This window comes from Myotis nattereri (genome assembly GCF_964212035.1).
Source record: "Myotis nattereri genome assembly, chromosome: 11".
Classification (NCBI taxonomy): domain Eukaryota; kingdom Metazoa; phylum Chordata; class Mammalia; order Chiroptera; family Vespertilionidae; genus Myotis; species Myotis nattereri.
In genome coordinates this window covers 30,114,772-30,138,066 of record NC_138086.1, presented here as the reverse complement: position 1 = coordinate 30,138,066, position 23,295 = coordinate 30,114,772, and the positions used below count along the sequence as shown (strand labels likewise).

The 23,295-nt window shown below is 41.6% G+C and overlaps 1 protein-coding gene across 1 annotated transcript in view; it reads left to right on the top strand.

The window, feature by feature from the left end:
- Positions 1-23,295, top strand: part of PARP12 (poly(ADP-ribose) polymerase family member 12) — a 53,757-nt gene that overhangs the window by 19,806 nt on the left and 10,656 nt on the right. The window contains exons 5-7 of the mRNA XM_081102475.1: positions 1,667-1,790; positions 13,778-13,973; positions 19,955-20,096. Coding sequence (XP_080958601.1) covers positions 1,667-1,790; positions 13,778-13,973; positions 19,955-20,096 — 462 coding nt within the window. The remainder of the gene's footprint in view (positions 1-1,666; positions 1,791-13,777; positions 13,974-19,954; positions 20,097-23,295) is intronic.

The window sequence follows — 23,295 nt, the reverse complement described above, 5'->3', positions numbered from 1 at the left end:
CCAGGCCTGACACCTCTGCCGGAGGCCTCAGGCCTGGTCAAGGGGCCGATCCGGTGATTGGTGATCGGAGTGATGAGGGTCAACTCCTCTGGCTGAGGCATCAGGCCTGGGCGGGGGGCTGAGCCGGGGATTGGGGGGATATGATGGTCCCCTTGCCCAGGCCTGAAGCCTGGGTCAGAGGCGTCAGGCTTGGGCGGGGGGTGGAGCAAGCGATCAGAGGGAGATGGGGGTCCCCTGCCCAGGCATGATTCCTGGGCCAGAGGCCTCAGGCCTGGGCGGGGGCCAGAGCCAGTGATCGGGGGGAGATGGGGGTCCCCTGTCCAAGCCTGACACCTCTGGCGGAGGCGTCAGGCCTGGGCAAGGGGCCGATCAGGCGATCGGAGGGTGATGGGGGTCAATGCCTGAGGGCTCCCAGTATGTGAGAGGAGGCAGGCTGGGCTGAGGGACACTCCCCCCCCCCCCCCCCACACACACCCAGTGCACGAATTTCGTGCACCGGGCCCCTAGTATATACCTATAAGTTCATTGGTTGATCTCTTCCTACCCAACCTCCCCTGCCTTCCCTCTGAGGTTCAACAGTCTGTTCATGCTTCTGTGACTTCTGGGTCTATTTTTTTGAAAAAAAAATTTTTTTTTATTGATTTCAGAGAGAGAGAGAGAGATGGAAACATTAATGATGAGAGAGAATCATTGATTGGCTGACTCCTGCGTGCCCCCTACTGGGATTAAGCCCACAACCTGGGCATGTGCCCTTGACTGGAATCGAACCCAGGAACCTTCAATCTGCAGGCCGACGCTCTCAAGGGGCCAAAGAGCCGTATGTGGCTCACGAGCCGCAGTTTGCCGACCACTGATAGATGAAACAAGTATACAAGACGAGTGTGGATGGGAGCGTTGGAAGGGGTCGACCTCAGTGAACGTACCTCAATCAGATTGAGGACGTTTTTTGCAAAGGCCAGCTTAGGAGTACCCTAATTAAGTTAATAACAATGTACCTGCCTATGTAATTTAAGTTTAAAAAATTTGGCTCTCAAAAGAAATTTCAATCGTTGTACTGATGATATTTGGCTCTGTTGACTAATGAGTTTGCCGACCACTGACCTAGGCCATTTATTATGTGTATATCTGCAGGGGCAGAGCAGTGTATAAAGACCTTTAGGGGTGTGTGTGTGTGTGTGTGTGTGTCCAGAAAGATCAGTGTGTGTTAGAACCATGCTTCTGACCCACTTGCAATCAAACATGTCTGGGGTTGGGATGGTAGAGATAAAGCTGGCTCCGTTTTTGGCATGTACGCTACCTGTCCACCTGCCACATGAATAGCAGTAACACATAGTCAGAATTTTACCTGCTGGGATGGTGCCTTTGACTTCATGATCAGCTTCTTTACTATCATGAGATGAAATGCATATATAATGTAATCTGCCAACTTATGTCATTTGAAAAATCTGTAATGTCCTGTTAAAAAGAGAGACATAAAAAGGAAAATGTATATGATAAAATACATAGTATTTAAATAACTAAATGCTTAGATATGACTGTACTAAAAAAAGACTCCTCCACAAATTTCCAAAGTATTCCTAGGTCAGCATGCAGCACCATACTCATTGATAACCATGGGACTAGGTCATGCTGTCTAATGCCAAATATCTTTATATTTTCGTTTTAGATAAGTGCAATAGAGTTCATTTCCATTTGCCGTATCGTTGGCAATTCTTGGATGGAGGCAAGTGGAAGGATTTGGACAAAATGGAGCTTATTGAAGAGGCATATAGCAATCCTAATAAAAACAGGTAGGAAATACGTCATTTGTATCTGCTTTGTGCCTGGGCTTTTGTGTGTGTTGTGGGAAGTTTAGACACACACAAGCGTTTAGTTTTTAGTTTCGTTTTTTTTCTCCAAATATATTTTTATTGATTTCAGAGAGGAAGGGAGAGGGAGAGAGAGGTAGAAACATCAGTGATGAGAGAGAATCACCAATCAGCTGCCTCCTGCATGCCCCACACTGGGAATCGAGCCTGCAACCCGGACTTGGGCCCTGACTGGAAATGGAATCATGACCTCCTGGTTCATAGGTCGACCCTCAACCACTGAGCCACACCAGGTGGGCCAGCAGGATTTAGTTTTGATGGCCTTCACACACACTCTCACACATACACACTTAGTAAGCAGAATTGGAAGTTAATGTTCATACTGGAGGTTTGGTGCCTCTGTTCTTCCACCTTCCTCGTTTTTCAGGGAAAAGCTGTGGGGGAAGGAAATGGTGGTAACAAGTGAGTTCTGAATTATTTGTTGTTGGGACTGATCACTTACATATATCTTAACTGACTAGTGCAGAAAAGCAAGAGCAATCATTTGTGAAATTTTAGCCTTTGCCTATGAAGTCATGGCTGACTTGCTGTTTATCCAGCCTTTAACTTTCTTATTTTTCTAAATGTGTCTCAATATTTTCACTTAGTCAATTCAGAGTAAATGGAAAGCCTGGGTATCTTTATTTTCAAATACTTATCATGTCTTGGATTGAACTTGCTAAAATATGTTGTCAAGAAGAGAATTTGCATTGATTTTTTGAGTGAATAAAATAAATTTGTACTTAGATTATGTGCAAATTATGTGCAAATTATGTGCAAATTATGTGCAAATTGCTACTGCAAAGTATGTGCAACAAATTATTCCCTTTAGGAGGATTAAATGGCTCACAAACCACCTGTCTCTCTCTCCCTCTCTTTTATTCTGAAGCAAAATTTACACACAGTGAAGTGCACTGATACTGAGTGTATAGTTCAGTGAGTTTGACAAATGCATTCACTTGTGTAGCCAACACTGATTCAGGTATAGATCGTTTTCATCACCCCAGCAAGTTTCCTCTTGTCCCCTTTCAGTTAGTGCCCACCCCCGTAGGCCACTGTTGTTCTGATGACTATCACCATAGATTGCCTGTTCTTGACCTACAGCTAAGCGCAACTATACACTGGACTGTTGTGGCTGGAGTCTTTCTGTCAGCACTCTGTTCTTGAGACTCTTCCAAGATGTCTTGTTCACATGCACACAGGCTTCCTTAGGGCAGTTGTTCAGGGATGAAACTGCTGTAGGGGGGTAGCCTGGGTCCATCCTCAACTCTGCCAGGTGATGCCAAGTTGTTTTTCAAAGGGATTATGCCACTTTCCACTCCTATTAGCAGTCTCTAGTGACATGTCTCCCTAACGTTTGTTAGTGTCTGCATCTGAACTTTTCCTAGTCTGGGGGGTGTAACTGGTATCTTCGTTTGCATATCCAATGAGTCAAAGTGTATCCTTATATATTTGTTGGCCATTTGTGCTTCCTCTGCTATTAAAATCTCTGTCCTAGTAGTTTGCCTGTGTTGGCAGAATTTAGGGGGAGGTTGTGTTGTGTTTTTATTATTTTAGTTTTAGGAATTTAAAAAATTTTAGTTACTAAATGTGTGTTGAAAATGCATTCTTCCTGTCAGGTTATGGTATCTTTTAATGAAGAGAAGTATTTTTCCATCTTTTTTTTTTTATTGTTTTATACTTTTCATGTCATAAGAAATCCTTCCTTAACCCAAGACCATAAAGAAATTTTCTTTAAAAAGTATTAAGGTCTGCATTTAATTTCTTCCTGTATGTGTGAAATATGAGTTCAGTTTCTTATGCAGATGAATTACCAGTTTTGCCAAAGGCCACTTGTTATAAATGTATTTAATATAAAAATTTAAAAATTGTGGAAAATATACATAACATAAAATGTACCATCTTAACCATTTTTAAGTGTACACTTCAGTGGCATTAAGTACGTTCATATTGTGTGCAACCATCACCATTAGCCATTTCCAGAAGTTAATTTATTTTTAAATCAATAAAAACTGAGCCAAATTTGGCAGAACATTAACACATTTTATAGCTTATTTTCACATTCAGCTGCCAAATATTACTTTTTAAAAGTAGGCCATTTCTTTTCCACCCGTTTTCAATGCCGCCTGTGTTAGATGCCAAGTTAGCAAATACACACCCAAGTCTGTTTCTGGTCTTTTCCGTTCATTGGTCTGTTTGTATCAATACCATGCTGTTTTACCTCATAATGCTTTTTAGTTGCATCTGGTGAGGCAAATCCCCACCTTGATTTTCTTTATATTGTCTTGGTTCTTCTTGGTCTTTTGCTTAGAAATTTGAAAATCTACTCAATTTTCACACAAAAAAACCTCTGTTGTGACTTTTTAAAATTGAAATTGCATTGACTGCTCTCAGTTTGGGGAGAATTGGCATCTTTATGATGCTGAGACTTTCATATGTATAATAGCATCCCATTTATTTAAATCTTTAATATAGTTCTATAATTTTCTCCATTAAGGTCTTATATATCTTTTGTTAGACTTTTTTCTTTTGGGATCTGTTAGTTCCTTCACTTAAAAAATTTTAAAAAATATGTATTTTCCCCAGTTTATTTGAGATATAAATGATATAGAACACTATTTAAGTTTAAGGTGTACAGCACAATGACTTGACATATATATATTGCAAAATGGTTACAACAATAAATTTAGTTAGTATCCATCACCTCATATGGTTATAAAAAATTTTTATTTCTTTGTGATGAGAACTTTTAGGATCTATTCTCTTAGCAGTTATCAAATATGCCATACAGCATTGTTAACTGTAGTCATCATGTTATACTTTACATCCCAGTTAAAAAAATTTTAAGTTATGTTTTCTCTCTGCTGATGCATAGAAATGCAACTGACATTTGTATAATCTTATATCCTGCAACTTTCCTAAAATATCTTAACTCAAAAGATCTGTTAATTTATGTGAATTATCTATATAGTTATATATTCTAGTAACTATATGCAGAAATCAACATAATTGGTGAATAATATTTTTATTTCTTTTAAATTCATATGCATTTTATTTCTTTTTTTTTTAATATATTTTATTGATTTTTTACAGAGAGGAAGGGAGTGAGATAGAGAGTTAGAAACATCGATGAGAGAGAAACATCGATCAGCTGCCTCCTGCACATCTCCTACTGGGGATGTGCCCGCAACCCAGGTACATGCCCTTGACCAGAATCAAACCTGGGACCCTTCAGTCCGCAAGCTGACGCTCTATCCACTGAGCCAAACCGGTTTCGGCCATTTTATTTCTTTTTATTGCCTTATTGTAGTGGCTAGGACAGCCGTGGGCAAACTACGGCCCGTGGGCCGGATCCGGCCCGTTTGAAATGAATAAAACTATTGAAAAAAAAAGACCGTACCCTTTTATGTAATGATGTTTATTTTGAATTTATAATAGTTCACACAAACACTCCATCCATGCTTTTGTTCCGGCCCTCTGGTCCACTTTAAGAACCCATTGTGGCCCTCGAGTCAAAAGGTTTGCCTACCCCTGGGCTAGGACCTCCTATATCATGCCAAATAGGGGTGGTAATGGCTGAAATATCATTCTTTCCCCCTGATTTTAAAATTAATAACTTTAAATGTTAAAATGGTACTCACTTAATCATCCTATCTAATAAAAGACAAAAAGGATAATTAACCATACCTCCGCTATGCTTCCCATGGGCTAATTAGGGTGATATGCAAATTAACTGCCAACAAAGATGGCGGTTAATTTGCATATGTAGGCACATTGATGGGAGGCGAAAGGGGAAGGACGGAAGAACAGTGGTCGCTATGGATCAGAGGGAGAGAGAGCCAGGGTGCAGGCCGGGTGGCACCCCAGCACCCCAGCACCTGACATGCAAAGGTCGGGGATGAAATGACTTTTCCCAACCACATCTGCAAATATCCTGGGGAAGGCATCACTGAAGACTCTCTTACTTGGCTAGGAAGAAAACAGTTGGCAACGGAAACAATCAAAGTTAAGGTCCCTCTGATTAAAAAAGAATATTTCCAACGTAGAGGAGGGAACAGGCAAAAATAATAGGTTCTCATGACTTCCACTGAAGTTTGAGTATATGACAGAGTCAAAACGAACATACAAATTAAGACAGACAGTGGACATTCAAATGACCCGAATCAACTGTCACTGTTTGTCCCAATAGCAGCAATGCTTATGTGATAATATAGTTTAACAAACATACAAAACAAGTCACATGATAAGAGAGGTTCGGCTTCTAAAGTAAATTGAATTTGTTCTTTAAAAATTCTCATGTCCTCCCCTCTGACTATAATTCTTAATTTTCCAATCAGAAAATTACCCCAGGTGATTCAGTAACATGTAGAACTCCAGTAACCTAACTTATTTAAAAAAACAAACATCCCAACCATTTTTTTTTAAATATTTTATTGATTTCCCACAGAGAGGAAGGGAGAGAGACAGAGAGTTAGAAACATCGATGAGAGAGAAACATCGATCAGCTGCCTCCTGCACATCTCCTACTGGGGATGTGCCCGCAACCCAGGTACATGCCCTTGACCGGAATCGAACCTGGGACCTTTTAGTCCGCAGGCCAACGCTCTATCCACTGAGCCAAACCGGTTTCGGCATCCCAACCATTTTTAAAATATTTAAATTGATATTTTAGGGTTAAAATTACCGAAGATATTTAGATCCAAATATATTTTCTGAATAGAAAATATTTCAGTTTTGCTGGGGTCCAACCCCAGCAGGTCCAGGGGTCCCCAAAGGTGTGGACGGAGTCGGCGAAGAAGGAATGACACGGAGACAGCGTTCAGTTGATCAGCAGCCTAGCCAGGATCTCCAGCCAAGTTCTGGTCTGGATCTCCAGCGAAGTTCTGTTTAGGATCTCCAGCCAGGTTCTGTGTCCATGTTGTCTTGCTAGGTTCTCCAGCCAGGTACTGTCCAGGTTCTCCAGCCAGGTTCAGTCACCAGGTTCTAGTCAGATTCTCTTGCCAATTTCTGTAGTCAGGTTCAGTCCAGGATCTTTTGCCATGTTCTCTCCAGCGAAGTTCTTCTGTCTCTAGAGAACGTTCTGTGTAGGTTCTGTGCCAATTTCTGTCTCTCTCTGTCTCTCTTCTTTCTGTGTTCTGTCTTCTTATATCTGTATTTATACCAGTTGATTCCAATCCTATCAATCTCTATTTCAAAGGTTAGGGCGTTTCTTATCTCCATTCCAGGGAGTAAAGATTATGTAGCTTAAGCATGATTGTTCGTAGTTAAAGTGATTAATTACCCACCTGGCACTTAGTTAAGAGGTTTTATTCCCTCCCTAACTTCAGGGGAAAATCCCTACCTGGGGAAACAACCTTTCTCAGAGACCTTGGTTAAAACACATAGTGCCAAGAAGGTGAGCAAACATATTAAGAACAGTATGCCATATATGCCAGGTCCCTTGAAACAGCAAGCATGGACCGGCTCCCGGCACAGTTTTTGATTTAAAAAAAAAAACAACATAAAAAAATATATAAGTGTCACATTTTCCCAAGGAACTCTGAATTAGTACCTTTCCCTCTAACTTTCTTCAAATTAAGAGAATCTATGGAGTTCCCTATACTGCACAAGTTTTAATGAAAGAAAATAAGACTTTCTAAGAGCATCAAATACATGTTTTCTTATTTACAAACATATATACTCTTTTCTCTCTCTCTCTCTCACTTTAAAATATATTCTTACTGATTCAGAGAGGAAGGGAGAGGGAGAGAGAGAGAAACATCAATGATGAGAGAGAATCATTGATCAGCTTCCTCCTACACGCCCTGTACTGGGGATCAAGCCCACAACCCGGGCATGTGGCCTGACCTGGAATCAAACTGTGACTTCCTGGTTCATAGGTCCATGCTAAACCACTGAGTCACACTGGCTGGGCTCAATTCTTATTTATAAATTCATTCCAAGGACATACACAGCTTGAAAAGCTTTGGAAGTAGTTTCAAAAAAACTAGCTTTTAAGTAACAAGAAAACAGTTATAGAAGAAAGTTTAAATTAAAAGAAAAAAATTGTTTTTTTTTAAAAAAATATATTTTATTTCTTTCTTACAGAGAGAAAGGGGGAGAGAGAGAGTTAGAAACATCGATGAGAGAGAAACATCGATCAGCTGCCTCCTGCACACCCCCCACTGGGGATGTGCGCAACCCAGGTACATGCCCTTGACCGGAATCGAACCTGGGACCTTTCAGTCCGCAGGCCGACGCTCTATCCACTGAGCCAAACCGGTTTCGGCGAAAAAAATTGTTTTAATTTATTCAAGAGTGGGAACATCCTCCATGAAAATGTGTACCTTGACTGTGGATGGCTGGGTGGCCTTTTCACATCTTAGGATTTCAAATGCTTTTTACAATGAAAAGAAAGAGTTTCATCATTTCTCTCCCAGGGTAGATGTCTGTCAATAGAAGGTGGACATCAATAAAAGGAGGGGCTTGCACAATAAATCCAGAAAGTCAGCAATCTATGAATAACCCAGAACTGAGTATTTATCTCCTCTGCCACACACCCTCCCTCCCAGCCAGTGAGCAAGATAATTACTCTCAAGTCAAGCTAAGTGCCCCCAGTCACAGTGGCCCAATGCTGACATAGAAAGCATACAAATAATTCTCACTCTGGCATAAAAGTGACAACTTTCTTGGAAGAAAAGCAGATACTGTAAATTTCTCAAAGTCTTCCTGAAACATTTTTTAAAGTAATTTTTACTTCTTTAGAAAAAATGCATACATGGCAAACCATCTGTAATAAAAGGCCTATTCTATAAAATTTTACCTGGTCCTACTCATATCTGCAATCATAATCATATTTACAGACAAATATATCTATACTAATAAAAGAGTAATATGCTAATTAGACTAGGAGACCTTCCAGGAGACCTTTCAGATTTTCTTCTGGACAAAGCCATGGTGTCGGGGCCGAGGTAGAGGTGGTTAGAGGTCAAGAGGGAGGGCAGTTATGGGTGATCAGGCTGGTGGGGGGCGGGGCTGTTGGGGGTAAGCAGACCAGCAGGGGGACAGTTGTGGATGAGCAGGCCAGTGGAGGGGAGGTAGGGGCGAGCAGATCAGCAGGGTGGGCCAGTTTGGGGTGACCAGGCTGGCGGGGGGGCATTTGGGGGAAGCAGGCCGGCAGTGGCGGGGGGGTGCATTTGGGGGTGAGCAGGCTGGTAGGCAGAGTGGTTAGAGGCAATCAGGCAGGCAGGCAGGCAGGTGAGCGGTTAGGAGCCAGCAGTCCCGGATTGCGAGAGGGATGTCCAACTGCTGGTTTAGGCCCGATCCCTGTAAACTGGCAGTAGGACATCCTTTGAGGGGTCCCAAATTGGAGAGGGTGCAGGCCAGGCTGAGGAACACACCCTCCCCTGTGCACGAATTTCGTGCACCGGGCCACTAGTCTATGTAATAAAAGCCTAAGTGACCATTACGGCGGAATGCAGAACGATTGGTCGCTGTGATACGCAATGCAGGAGCTGCCCCCTGGTGGTCAGTGCGCTCCCACAGCGGGGAGTGCTGCTTAGCCAGAAGCCAGGCTCACAGCTGGTGAGCGCAGCTGAGGTGGTGGGAGCCTCTCCTGCCCCCATGGCAGCTAAGGAGCAGCAAGCTGAGTAGTAAGGAGCGAGGGATCCCGGATTGTGAGAGGGATGTCCCACTGCCAGCTTAGGCCCAATCCCCCCCCCCCCCCCCCCGACTGCCAGTTTAGGCCCGATCCCCAGGGGGATCGGGTCTAAGCCGGCAGGCGGACATCCCCCGAGTGGTCCCAGACTGTGACAAGGTGCAGGCCGGGCTGAGGGACCCGCCCCCCCCCCTTTGTCCCCAGTGCACGAATTTTGTGCACCGGGCCTCTAGTGAATATATGTTTGGAACTTTTGGCCTTGTTAAGGAATTCTAATGTTATTCTTAGTATGCTAGCAGTTGTTTTTTTAATTGTATATGGAAATTGAATTTTATTGAGTGCTGCTTCTGCATTAATTAGGAGCCCATGTCTCCTTAATGAAGTGAATTGTATTAATTTTTTAATGTTAAGCTACCACATTCCTGGACTTAAGTCATACTTAGTCAGGATACACATGCTGACACACTCAGACTCTTTCACATAGTGCTGAATTTGGGTTACAGGTACTTAGATAAAGATTTTTGCATTTATGTTTGGTAAGATTGGTTTGTACTTGTTTCATATTATCTTTGCCTAGTTTATTTTATTTTTATTGATTTCAGAGAGGGAGAGAGAGAGATAGAAAGAGAATTGGCTTCCTCTTGGACACTCCCCACTCGGGACCGAGCCCACAACCTGGGCATGTGCCCTTGACTGGAATTGAACCTGGGACCCTTCAGTCCACAAGCCAACACTATTCACTGAGCCACACCAGCTAGGGCATCTTTGCCTAGTTTTTTATCTTAAGTTCATAGCCTTCTAAAAATGGGATTGGGATGGCTCCTTTTCCGTTCTTTGAAAAAAATTGATATAAAATTAGAATTCTTAATAATTGATCATAAGAATGTCTAAGCCTAATGTTTAATTTGTGGGAAGACTTTAAACTACTGACCCAATTTCTGATAATTGTTATAGGGCCAGTCAGGTTTTCTATTTTTCTGTGAGTCAATTTTGGTAAGTTTATTTCCAGGAGTTTGTTCATTTATTTATTTTCAAAGTAATTGTCATAAAGTTGCTTGTGTCTATGGCATCTTTAATTTTTATCCCTTTTACATTTCTTTTTTTAATTTTGTTTTGTTAAATCTCATCTGAGGATATTTTTTCCATTGCTTTTCAGAGACAGTGGGAAGGGACAGAGAGAGGGAGAAAGAGAGAGAGAGAGACATCGATGTGAGACACATGGATTGGTTGCCTCATGCATGCACCCTGACTAAGGACCCACAATCTGGGTATGTGCCCTGACCGAGAATCGAACCCGTCACCAACTGAGCCACACTTGCCAGGGCCCTTTTACATTTCTAATATGTCCCCCTTCTTTTTTTCTTGATCTATCTAACAGATTTATTAATTTTCTAATATTTTTCTTTTTTAAAAGAACCAACTTTTGTCCTTTCTTGATCTCATATATTAGGTGACCCATGGTTTATTTCTTAAGTATATTTTCAAAATGTGTTTATTTAATTTTAAATGATTTGCATTGTGGTCAGAAAGTAAAGAGCAGCCGAAACCGGTTTGGCTCAGTGGATAGAGCGTCGGCTTGCGGACTGAAAGGTCCCAGGTTCGATTCCGGTCAAGGGCATGTACCTGGGTTGCGGGCACATCCCCAGTAGGAGATGTGCAGGAGGCAGCTGATTGACATTTCTCTCTCATCGATGTTTCTAACTCTCTATCTCTCTCCCTTCCTCTCTGTAAAAAATCAATAAAATATTTAAAAAAAAAAAAAAAGAAAAAAAGAAAGTAAAGAGCATATAATAATAAGCTCCTTGAATTTTATTGTGACTAGCTTTATGAGTGTAGCACAGGGTCAGTTTTAGTAAAAGTCCTATGTATGCAAAAAGTTTTTTTTGATACAGTTTAGATGAAGTATATTAATTATGTGGTTCAAATCTTCTATATCCTTATTGATTTTTTGTTGCTTTAATCAGTTACCCTCAGAGATATGTTAACATTATAAATTTGTCAGTTTCTCCTTGTAATTCCATCAATTTTTGTTTCATGTATTTAAAAAGTCCTTTAAAGCATATATAAGTTTAGCATTTATATCTTCTTAGTAATTTCAGCCTGTTAATGTAAAGTGAATGATTTTTATTTCTACTAATGATTTTTTAAAAAATTTATCTTTATTGTTGAAAGTATTATAGATGTCCCCCCTTTCTCCCCCCATGACCTCCTCCATCCGGCACCTGCCCCTTCTAGGCCTTCACTGCACTATTGTCTGTGTCCATGGGCTATACATATATGCATTTAAGTTCCCTGGTTAATCCCCCCTCCCCCCGTAATTATTTTTGCATTAGATTTGTCTTGTTTGATATTAATATAATGATGCCAACTGCTTTTAGTTACTGTTTACTATTCTTTACTTTCAAGCTTTTTTGTCCTTATATTTTAGATATATTTCCTGTAAACATCTTAGGACTTTTTTTTTCAGTTTGACAATGTTTGTTGTTTTTTTTAAAATATATTTTATTGATTTTTTACAGGTAGGAAGGGAGAGGGATAGAGAATTAGAAACATCGATGAGAGAGAAACATCGATCAGCTGCCTCCTGCATACCCCCTACTGGGGATGTGCCCACAACCAAGGTACTTGCCCTTGACCGGAATCGAATCTGGGACCTTTCAGTCCACAGGCCGACGCTCTATCCACTGAGCCAAACCGGTTACGGCTTGACAATGTTTTTTAATTAAAAGTTAGTTTACTGCCGAAACCGGTTTGGCTCAGTGGATAGAGCGTCGGCCTGCGGACTGAAAGGTCCCAGGTTCGATTCCGGTCAAGGGCATGTACCTGGGTTGCGGGCATATCCCCAGTAGGAGATGTGCAGGAGGCAGCCTATCGATGTTTCTCTCTCATCGATGTTTCTAACTATCTCTCTCCCTTCCTCTCTGTAAAAAATCAATAAAAATATATTTAAAAAAAAAAAAGTTAGTTTACTTACAGTTATTGTGATTACCTGTACATTTGAATTAATTTTCACTGTTCATCTTGATTTTTTTGCTATTTGACCTGCTTTTTCTATATTTCTTTTCTCTCTTTTTGGTCTTCTTTAAGATTTTTTTCTCCTCATTTAATTTTTTTTCTTATCTACTAGCATATACTGAATATCTGTTCTTTTACTGGTTACTCTAGAAATCTAAACAGGTTCATTAACTTATAGCAAACTTTAGTTTAACAATTCAAACTAATGTATACTTTTAATCATTCTCTTGAATTATAAAAGAAACTTGAACATTTGAATTCTGAGGTAGTTCCATTCAAACTTATTTACTACGTATATGAATTTGGGCAAATTACTTAACCTTCCTGTGTCTCCGTTTCCCCATATGTCAAGTTGATAAAATAGTTTCTACATCAAAGGGTTATTTTAAGAATTAAGTGTTAATATCCATAAAACACTCAGGAAAGTGCTAAGCATGTAACATGTGCTATATACATGTTGCCTCTATTCTTTTTTTTATTTTCCAGATATTGGAAATTAGCATAATTTTACACGGTTAGTATTTGCTTCAACTTACACATTTATCATTTTGTTTTGTGCTCAACATTCCTTTGCCATATATTTCCTCTTGGATTATTTTCCTTTTTAAGTTCATCTCCTAGAAGTTGCCTTAGTAAGAGTATAGTGGCAAATGTGTTGTTTGTTTGTCTGAAAGTATCTTTATTTCATCCTCATTTTTGAAAGATCATTTTATTGGGTATTTTCTTTGAATTCCTCAAAGATTATTCCATTGTTTTCTGGCTTCCATTGGTTCAATTTAGAAGTTAGCTATAAGTCTAAATATAGGTATAATAGTTTCCTAGGACTGCCTTAGCAGTTTACCGTGTGGTGACGTAAAACAACAGAAATTTATTCTATCACAGCTTTGGAGGCTAGAAGTTAGAAATTAAGGTGTCAACAGGGCCACACTCACACAATAAACATTCATTATATGTTAACTATTGTTACTTTGGCTTCTAAGGATTTCCCTTTCTTACCAACTAAGCAGTGCATTAAAATTTTTTTAAAGCAGCATTTTCTGTGTTGTGAAAAGAATGTCATGATAATGAGTTTGATTTTATTTTTGCATGGCAAAACCGATCTTAAAAAGCAGTCCTCCCCTCCCCACTTGGAAATACTTTTTTTTTAATGTGCATGTTAAATTTACTAGTATGTTCACACCTAGCATCCTAGTGTCTCGAAGACCATGGGTGGAAGTTGAGGGGCTTATGTTCATCTGATTGGTGGAATTTTAAGTATATCCCTTGTATTCTTTTGCAGGATCTTATGTGCTGACTTGGTCAGTATCTTTCGCTCTGATTATCTGAACTTTGATTCTATGAAGTTCGGCACTGCCCGGGCTCGCCGCCTCTCCACACCGTCTTCTGTCACCAAACCTCCACACTTCATTCTCACCACCGAGTGGATTTGGTACTGGACTGATGACTTTGGTTCTTGGCAGGAATTTGGAAAACAAGTAAGTGTAATAGAAAGCGGGCAAATGTTTCCTCCTTGGGGCTATATAGACAAGCCCTTCTAAGCACAGGCATAAGGATTGTTCTTCGGGTTAGTGAAAAAGCCAGAGATCTCCAGATCTCCTGACTCACCCTGTTTCTGGGGTGGAGGGTAGAGGGGGTAGGAAGGGGATTTCGGCAAAACTAGCTAATTTGAAGTTCATTTGTCTGAGGTTTTATCTTTGAACGATTCAGTATCTGTTGGTTCACAAGATCAGAATGAGTAAAAGTTGTAGTGAGATCACGTTTCTTCATTGGTTTTGTTAAATGGGGGTAGAAAGATGCTTCTTTTACTGTTAAACAGGTAACTCTGGAGCGAGTGCACGTGTGTATGGGAGTGTATGTATGATAAAGATTACATATGCAGGATAAAGTTTAAGGCTTTTCAAAGCTGGCTTTTCACCTTACTTGTAGCAGCAACTTTATAGAAGGTGGGCAAGAATAAGAAAATGGATTTATTTCAGATACTGATTTGGAATATGGAGCAAATAACTGCTGTTGTCAATTATTTGAAGATGTTCATGGATGGATTAGATTAAAGGCAGGCCCCTGGTCACCTTAGAGGTCCAAAGTATAGGAAGGTCACCATTTCTGTAGGGAAAGCTTCTCCGAAATAGAAATTGGGGTGTGTGGCCCAATGCACATTTGCACTTTTTTGGGTTGTAAGAGGCTATGCTCAAGCTCTGGTTTCTTATTCTCAGATGTACTTAGAAGATCTTCTGGAAATATTATAATGTGAGCATCATAAGGTTAGGAAGCTTTGTCTCTCTTTTGCCACTGATGTGCCCTTGTGCCAAAGATGATGCCTGCAGGTCCTTGGGAAAAGGTTTTGGCCAGTTGAGGAAAGAGATATTGTTGCATTAGGCCCATTGGTCAGTTGGAGTTGTTCACTCTCTCTGGTGACCTCATGACTTGAGTCTCATTCTTCACCTCCATTTTTTCCAGTGATAGCCTGTCCTCATTGACTGTTCTATCCATCCTCTTCCCCACTTATCTCCCCATCTCAAGCATCCTGGGATTCCTCTCACCTTTCCTGTCATGTGGATTTGTTCAGGGAAGCTCTCTAGCATTGCTCTCAATTTGGTCAGGAGCAGGATGAGAGAGGTCTTGTCTGTATTGAGGAGGGGAAAAGGGTGACAGGTTGGTCACACGCCAGGAATTGAGTTTATTTGGTGACAACATGGAGGGATGCATGGCAGACAAGAAACACTTAGCAAATGTGATAGCCTTTCACTTTTCGTTTGTCAATTTGTCTCCCTCTGGGGGATAAACTCTCTAGGAGCCTAGTGGGATAACATGGGACCCCATGGGTAACCCTGGAGGAAGTACATTTCTCTGGATGGCTTCCCAAACTGGGTGTCACTTTGGGGACTAGAGGCCTTTCTCCTTCAGACAGCCCACTCTTAGGGTGCTCCCCTTTTCTTTTCTGTGCCACTACTCTCTCTCTCTCTCTCTCCCTCTGTGTGTGTGTGTGTGTGTGTGTGTGTGTGTGTGTGTATAAATATACACATATACATACATACATACATACATGTACATACATAACACACACTGAGTGGCCAGATTATTATGACCACCCTATCAGTACTTCGTTGGGCCACCTTTTGCCTTCAATACTGCCGTGATTCTTCTTGGCATTGACTCCACAAGATGTTGCAAGGTGATGCGAGGAATCTGACACCATGCCTGATGAATAGCACTGTCCAGTTCTGTGAGATTTGATGGCTGTGGAACCAGCTGCCTGATGGCTCTTTTAATTTCATCCCACAAATGCTCAATTGGATTGAGATCTGGTGATTGTGGGGGCCACCTAAGCAAGGTAAAGTCTCCCTCATGTTCTTGAAACCACTCCTCCACAATACCGTGGCATGGCGCATTGTCTTGTTGGAAGAAGCCATCTCCATTGGGATACGCCATCAACATGATAGGATGAACTTGATCAGCAACGATACTTAGGTATGTTGTACTATTCAGACGTTGTTCCACATGAATTAAAGGGCCCAAATCATGCCAGGAAAACATGCCTCAAACCATAACACTGATCCCACCAGCTTGAAGGGTTGTACTCATGCATGTGGGGTGCATGCTTTCATGCTGTTTCCGCCAAATTCTCACTCTGCCATCTGCATGATGCAACTGGAAATGAGATTCATCGGACCACATGACTTTTTTCCAATGCTTGACTGTCCAATCCTTATGTTCCTGTGCGATTTGGAGACGTTTTATCTTGGTAACTGCAGACAGCAGAGGTGCTCGAACAGGCCTTCGGCTGTTTTGCTGATACTCACTCCATGGCTCTGAGCGCCAACAATCATCCCACATGCAAAGGCTGTTAAATCGCGTTGTTTACCCGTATCTTCAGAAAAAAATCACTTCTACTGTGGTAAACAACCTGCTTCCCTATTTATAATGGTCTGGCCCTATAGCAACTTCAGCGGGAAATTATAGCTAATTTGCTTACAAACGTTAGGTGGTCATAATAATCTGGCCACTCAGTGTATATATAAATAGGTAGGTAGATAGGTAGCTAGCTAGCTAGCTAGATAGGTAGATAGATTTCAGAGAGGAAGGGAGAGATAGAAACGTCAATGATAAGAGAGAATCATTGATTGGCTGCCTCCTGCACGCCCCCTCCTGGGGATCGAGCCCGCAACCCAGGCATGTGCCCTTGACTGGAATCGAACCTGGGATCCTTCAGTCCGCAGGCCAACGCTCTGTTCACCAAGCCAAACCAGCTAGTGCTGTGCCACTACTCTTTAATGCAGTGTATTCAGAGTGCATAACCTCTTTAGAACAGTGAGAAAGAATCTCTGGAGATGACTATGTAGGTATGATAGACACACTATGTGCGGGTGGGTACAGATGCATGTGTGTGTGTGTTTGGTGATGGTCCACTGCATGGTCTCAGTTTGTACCATCAGTGGGACTACCTCATGAAGTGACCTGTCCATTCTAGCCCTTCCTTTCCCACACACTTCTGGTGTCACCCATATTTGTATTTCTTTCTTGGTTTTCTGCTAATTGCCATTCAAAATAGTTTTCTTGATTCTCAGAAAAGCTAGGTTCTTTTATGCCTGAGCTCAGCATGTACACCCAAATTTTAGGTCCAAATTGCTTCCATCCTATTAATTTCCTAGAGCTGCCATGACAAAGTACCACAAACTTTAGAATACCAGTGATTTATTATCTCACATATCTGGAGGCTGGAAATTGAAATCAAGGTGTCTATAGGGCAGTGATGGTGAACATTTTGAGCTCGGCGTGTCAGCATTTTGAAAAACCCTAACTTAACTCTGGTGCCATGCCACATACAGAATTTTTTGATATTTGCAACCATAGTAAAACAAAGACATATTTTTGATATTTATTTTATATATTTAAATGCCATTTAACAAAGAAAAATCAACCAAAAAAATGAGTTTGTGTGTCACCTCTGACATGCATGTCATAGGTTCGCCATCACTGCTATAGGGCCATGCTTCCTGTATAACCAGTAGGTAATCCTTTCTTGCCTCTTCCTAGCTTCTTGTGGTTTGCTGGCAGTCTTTGGTGTTCCTTGGCTTGTAGATGCATCACTCCAGTCTGCCTTTGTCATCATATGGTGTTCTCCCTGTGTGTCTTCAGATGGCCATCCTCTTGTAAGAATATCAGTCATGTTGCATTAGGGGCCTATCTTAATTACATCTGCAACGATCCTGTTTCTAAGTAAGGTCACATTTTTCAGGTACAGGGGATTAGGGAACACAAACCCATAACCTAATCTTGTATATAAAAGAATTACTGTTCTTTCTTTTTTAAAAAATATTTTTTAAAATTAATTTCAGGATGGAAGGGATAGGGATAGATACAAACATCAGTGGTGAGAGAGAACCGTTGCGCGCGCCCCCCCCCCCCCCCCCCACACACACACACACACTGGGGACAGAACTCACACCCCGGCATATGTCCTGACCGGGAATTGAACCGTGGCCTTCTGGTTCATAGGTAGATGCTCAACCACTGAGCCACACTGGCTTGGCAAGAATTATTGTTCTTGGCCCATTGAAGTTTCCTGCATTAAACTCGATGTCCCCGAGGTATTGGACTCCAGCATGCATTACTCTGACCTATATTCTCATTGGATTATTCTCAACAGGCTTCTCTTTTTAACTTACCTTTTTCATTCCCCCCTTTCCTGTGATCTCCTCTGCTTTGATCTACAAGCCCTACTGTTACCTTCATCCTTTTGTACCTGAACAACCCAACCATCTGACTTGCCAGAACCTGACTTCTATTCCCATTACTGTTTATCTGGTCACTATTCAGGAGTACTTTTAGGAGGTGGAACCCAGCCAGGCACAGATGCTGTCAAGGGGAGAGGGCTTGGGCTAAATCCGATGGCACTTCCAGCCTTTGCCCAGAGTGCTGTCCATTCCTTCCTCACACACCTGGCGTTCTTGCTTCTCCTTCATGTCCTTCCTGGGCTTCTTTTCCAGTCCCCTTGGTGAATGTAGGGGTTTCTCAGGGTCTAGCCCACACTCCTGGGAAAACACCATTCTTTCCAGTTGTGTGTTTTCAGGGGTGATCACATAGATTCTTCTGACAGGGGTGCCCACCTCAAGTGAACTCTATGTCTCTGTCTCCAGACCAGATTCTTCAATTATCAGACTTGTGTATCCAGGCACCCACCTGATAGTTCTGCCTACCTTTGCTTTTTTTCCCCAGGCACTGTGCTAAGTGCCCTGAATGTCTTATTTTAATTATTTTCCAACCCTTTGCGGATGGTATGATACTATTGTAATGATAGGAGTACTATTATTACTCCTGTTACAGAGTTGAGATAATCGAGGCTCAGAGAAGTTAAAATAACTTGCTAAGGTTATAGAGGAAATAGGTTGGGGGCTAGAATTCAAGCTCAGTCTATCCCAAAATCTTAAATATCGTATAGGTACAGTGGGGTCTTGACTTACGAGTTTAATTCGTTCCGTGACGGAGCTCGTAACTCAAATTACTCGTATGTCAAATCAACAGTGAATGAGTGAGGCATGTGTTGCTGGGCTGATGTTGGCGTTCACTGTGACGTTTGCTGCGCCAACTAGTGGTGGGGTATCTGAAGCTGGCTCATAACCCGAATTTTAGCTCGCAACTCAAAGCGAAAAATCGGCCGAGAGACAGCTCGTATCTCGAAAAACTCGTTAGTCGGGACACTCGTAAGTCAAGGCCCCACTGTAATTGGAATGAGAGTGAGAGATCACAATGGATAATTGAAAAAATAGAAGAGCTCTCCAAGGGATCAAAAAAAAGAAAACAAGGAGGGCTGTCCTATGACTAAATCAGCGGTTCTCAACCTGTGGGTCGCGACACCTTTGGGGGTCGAACGACCCTTTCACAGGGGTCACCTAAGACCATCGGAGAAAACATATATAATTACATATTGTTTTTGTGATTAATCACTATGCTTTAATTATGTTCAATTTGTAACAATGAAATTGGGGGTCACCACAACATGACGAACTGTATTAAAGGGTCGCAGCATTAGGAAGGTTGAGAACCACTGGACTAAAGGATGGCAGGAACAAGACTAGATGGAAAGGGGGCAGCATTGCTCAGACCATCCAGTCAGGCAGTGTTTGAGGATTCTCTGTTGATGTTTCCCCTTTATTTGAATGCTGTGTAATCCACTGAGTCACTGAATGCTCTCTCCTCCATTGCTCCCATCATGGTTATCCTGGTTAGCAGCACCCATATTTATAATTTATTTTTTCAGGCAACTTTTAGGAAGCAGTTGTGTTGGCTTCTGTTTCGTGCCTCCCTGTCCTGCCATATCCCTGCTCCTTTCATGCCTCCCCCATAATACTCATTCCACTGTCACCAAGTCTGCAACATTGACAAGGACAGCACCAATGTCTGTCTTCATCATTGTAGGTTCTTGCCTTCATGAAGTATCTGGTTTTTTGCTTTGCAGGGCATGGAGCATCCCACAACCACTGTCAGCAGCAGCGATTTGGAGAAGGCCTACCTGGCATACTGCACACCAGGATCTGACACCCAGGCAGCCATTCTCAAGTTCCAGGCTGGAAAGCACAAATACGAGTTAGACTTTAGAGGTACTTACTGACTCACTGCCCTCACTCAACTGGGCCTGGTCATCTGCTGGCTGTGCCAGTTCCTAGATGTGTGATTTCTGCTCTGAAATGCTTCCCATATAGAAGGGGAGACAGACCTATAAACAGATGATGCCAGTCCAGCAGAATCAGAGAGAAACTGCCTGAAGAGTGGGTGAGGGGGAGTGGAAGAGGACCCTGAGGAGGGGCTAGGAGCCTAAACAATGGAGGGAGGGACAAGCAGGGTCAGCACTGTGCATTGGTGGTTGTCCTGTTGGCCATGGCCGAGTCCCTCTGTGTCTGAGGACAAACCTTAGTCCCCAACAAGTGTCGTAGTGGTTCTGCTATGCAGCTTGGCCTTATACTCCCCAGCGTGGTAACATTAATATCATCTTTTCTATAGGCACCTTCGGCATTGATGGGTTGCCAGGCTAAACACATGGTAGAAGCATACATTAACTAAAAGTTGCTGGGAAGCATATTTTTTTGTGCTTATGGTGACCTGAAACTGGGCCTTAAATGACTTGTCCCTTTTGCCTTGACAGACGGAAGCAGGCCAAACACTCTTTGGCTAAGTCTTCCAGTGACCTGGCCAAAGAGTGAGGATTTTTATTTTTAAGTTTTAGTTTTTCTATAACTTCTCTTAAGCCATTTCCAGATGGATTTAAAGTGGGCTTTCTTTTAAACACAGTTGACTGTTTTCTCCATTTTTGTGGACCTTCATTCTGTGTGGAGGGCAACAAAGTGTCTTTAGTGAATTACCCTAAAGCAGGGGTGGGCAAACTTTTTGACTCGAGGGCCACAATGGGTTCTTAAACTGTACCTGAGGACCGGAACAAAAGCATGGATGAGTGTTTGTGTGAACTAATATAAATTCAAAGTAAACATCGTTACATAAAAGGGTACGTTCGGTCTTTTTTTTATTATTTTTTTAGTTTTATTCATTTCAAACGGCCCGTAGTTTGCCCACGGCTGCCCTAAAGCCACTTTAATTGCCTGTTTTTAGTCAGTTGTTTTTGCTTGGGTTTTGTAGCACTGGTGGTTTTGCTTAAGGTAGAATGGCTGCTGCCTTGATGGGCCCTTACAGGGATCTTAAAGTGTCAACTACTCTTCAGTGAGAACTGCTTACCAGCCTTAGCATCTGTTGGCAAACACCAACCAATCCAGTCTGGTAAATGCAGGTTCCCAAAAGGGACAGTGAGAGATACGTAAAATATTGAAAGTCAGAACTGCCTTGAAGATCAAGTCTATATAACTATCACCTATCTGGTTGCTGTTGTTTGAAATACTTGTTAAACTATTGGGAATATCAAAACAACTAAACCAAAAATGTCATGCAACCTTGATCACTCTCAACCTAGGCCACACTTCGAGGGGACAGAACAGAAAGTCAGGTGAGGCTGGATAAGAGCGCAAACATGCAGTTGACTGCAAACTGCAGGAAAAACATGTTCACCGCAGACTGCTTCAAGCTCACCTTGGTAGACACAGTTTTGTGTTGGTGGTAGATAGCAGTAGCCACAAGAAGCTTGAGACAACAGTAGTCACAAGAAGCTTGAGATGAGTTAACGTCTCTCCTCACAAACTCACTACTAGGTATAATGAAAGCAAGTTTCAGACCCAAATCTGCCACTCACAGTTATGAACTAAATATTAGGAAGCAAGTACATTTAAACACACAACAAACCAAATGACTTGTTCTGTAGGATTGGGAAAGACTCAGCTGTCCTTTTAGGGACTCTTGTCATAAAAGAGTCACTCAAGGTAATGCCAAGATTCTAGAGGAGAGGCTGAATTCTGGCATTTGTTAGCTGGTATCAGTTAGACAGAATCCCCACAGGCAGGGCTTGCTTAGGGACTTAACCTCGTGTATCCTCTTTAAGGGTAAATTCGGAAAAGGCCTCACTTTACCCTGCCCATGGGAGGATAGGGATTGAGTCTCACATACACGTCTTGAATAACTTTTAATTTCACTAGTGAAAAGCCCATTTAAGATTCATCACAATGTTAGTGAACAGGTCAATAAAATTTGTATGTTAATGAACAGAGTAGTGAGAAATTGAACAGTGGATAGCAAAGGGGGTTGTAGTAGCAGAATCTGGATTATGGGCTCCCATTAGAACATGGGGGAACCCCTAGGAGTGCCTGACCTTTTTTTAAAATATATTTTTACTGATTTCAGAGAGGAAGGGAGAGGGAGAAAGAGATAGAAACATCAATGATGAAAGACAATCATCGATCGGCTCAGGAGTGCCTGATCTTGATGACCTCCTGGGCGGTAGCATAGGGAACACACACCTCAAGTGCAGTAAGATAAGTTACAGATATATACAAATTAATATTAAAATGCTTTTTAAATGAAAAAAAGTTATTTTTGTACCCTAGGTGCAGAAAGTAAGACTTGACAAGGTTTTCTTGGTAGGTGGGGACATATAATCTAATTTGTAGGAGGTATTCATGGTTTTTCAACTCAAAGGGTGTTGTCCCTTTCACCCTCAGGATGAATCTCAGGATCTTAGGGATGGGCATGGGACAAGAAATTTGCTGATTAAAAATGGTATGGGCCCTAACCGGTTTGGCTCAGTAGATAGAGCCTCGGCCTGCGGACTGAAGGGTCCCAGGTTCGATTCCAGTCAAGGGCATGTACCTTTGTTGCAGGCACATCCCCGTGGGGGATGTGCAGGAAGCAGCTGATCGATGTTTCTCTCTTATCGATGTTTCTAACTCTCTATCCCTCTCCCTTCCTCTCTGTAAAAAAATAAATAAATAATGGTACGGGTTTTACAAGGTTGAGAAATACTGTACTGCTATAGAGTCAATTTAAGAAAAGTCATAAGAGTAAAATTATTATATTAACTCTAAATCCCACTGGCTCAAGATGTGATAATTGGTCTCAGGCTGGGCTGAAGTTTTTTTTATATCCAGACTGGGAAAAATTGCTGAGCAAAATAATAGTTTAAACAAGATGGGAAGGAACAATTTAAAAGCACTCATATATAATTGATGTGTCAGTTACTAATCATTCATCTGTTCATTAAACCCAGTCTCCTAAGGATTGCTATTTATGAATATTTGAAATAGGTAAATATGCCTTATTTTTAACAGACTATTCTGGGGTCTATATGTTTGGATTAGCTTTCAAACCCATTTAATTTGTATATTGAACACTGACATTTGTGTGTGTGTGTGTTTATTTTTTATT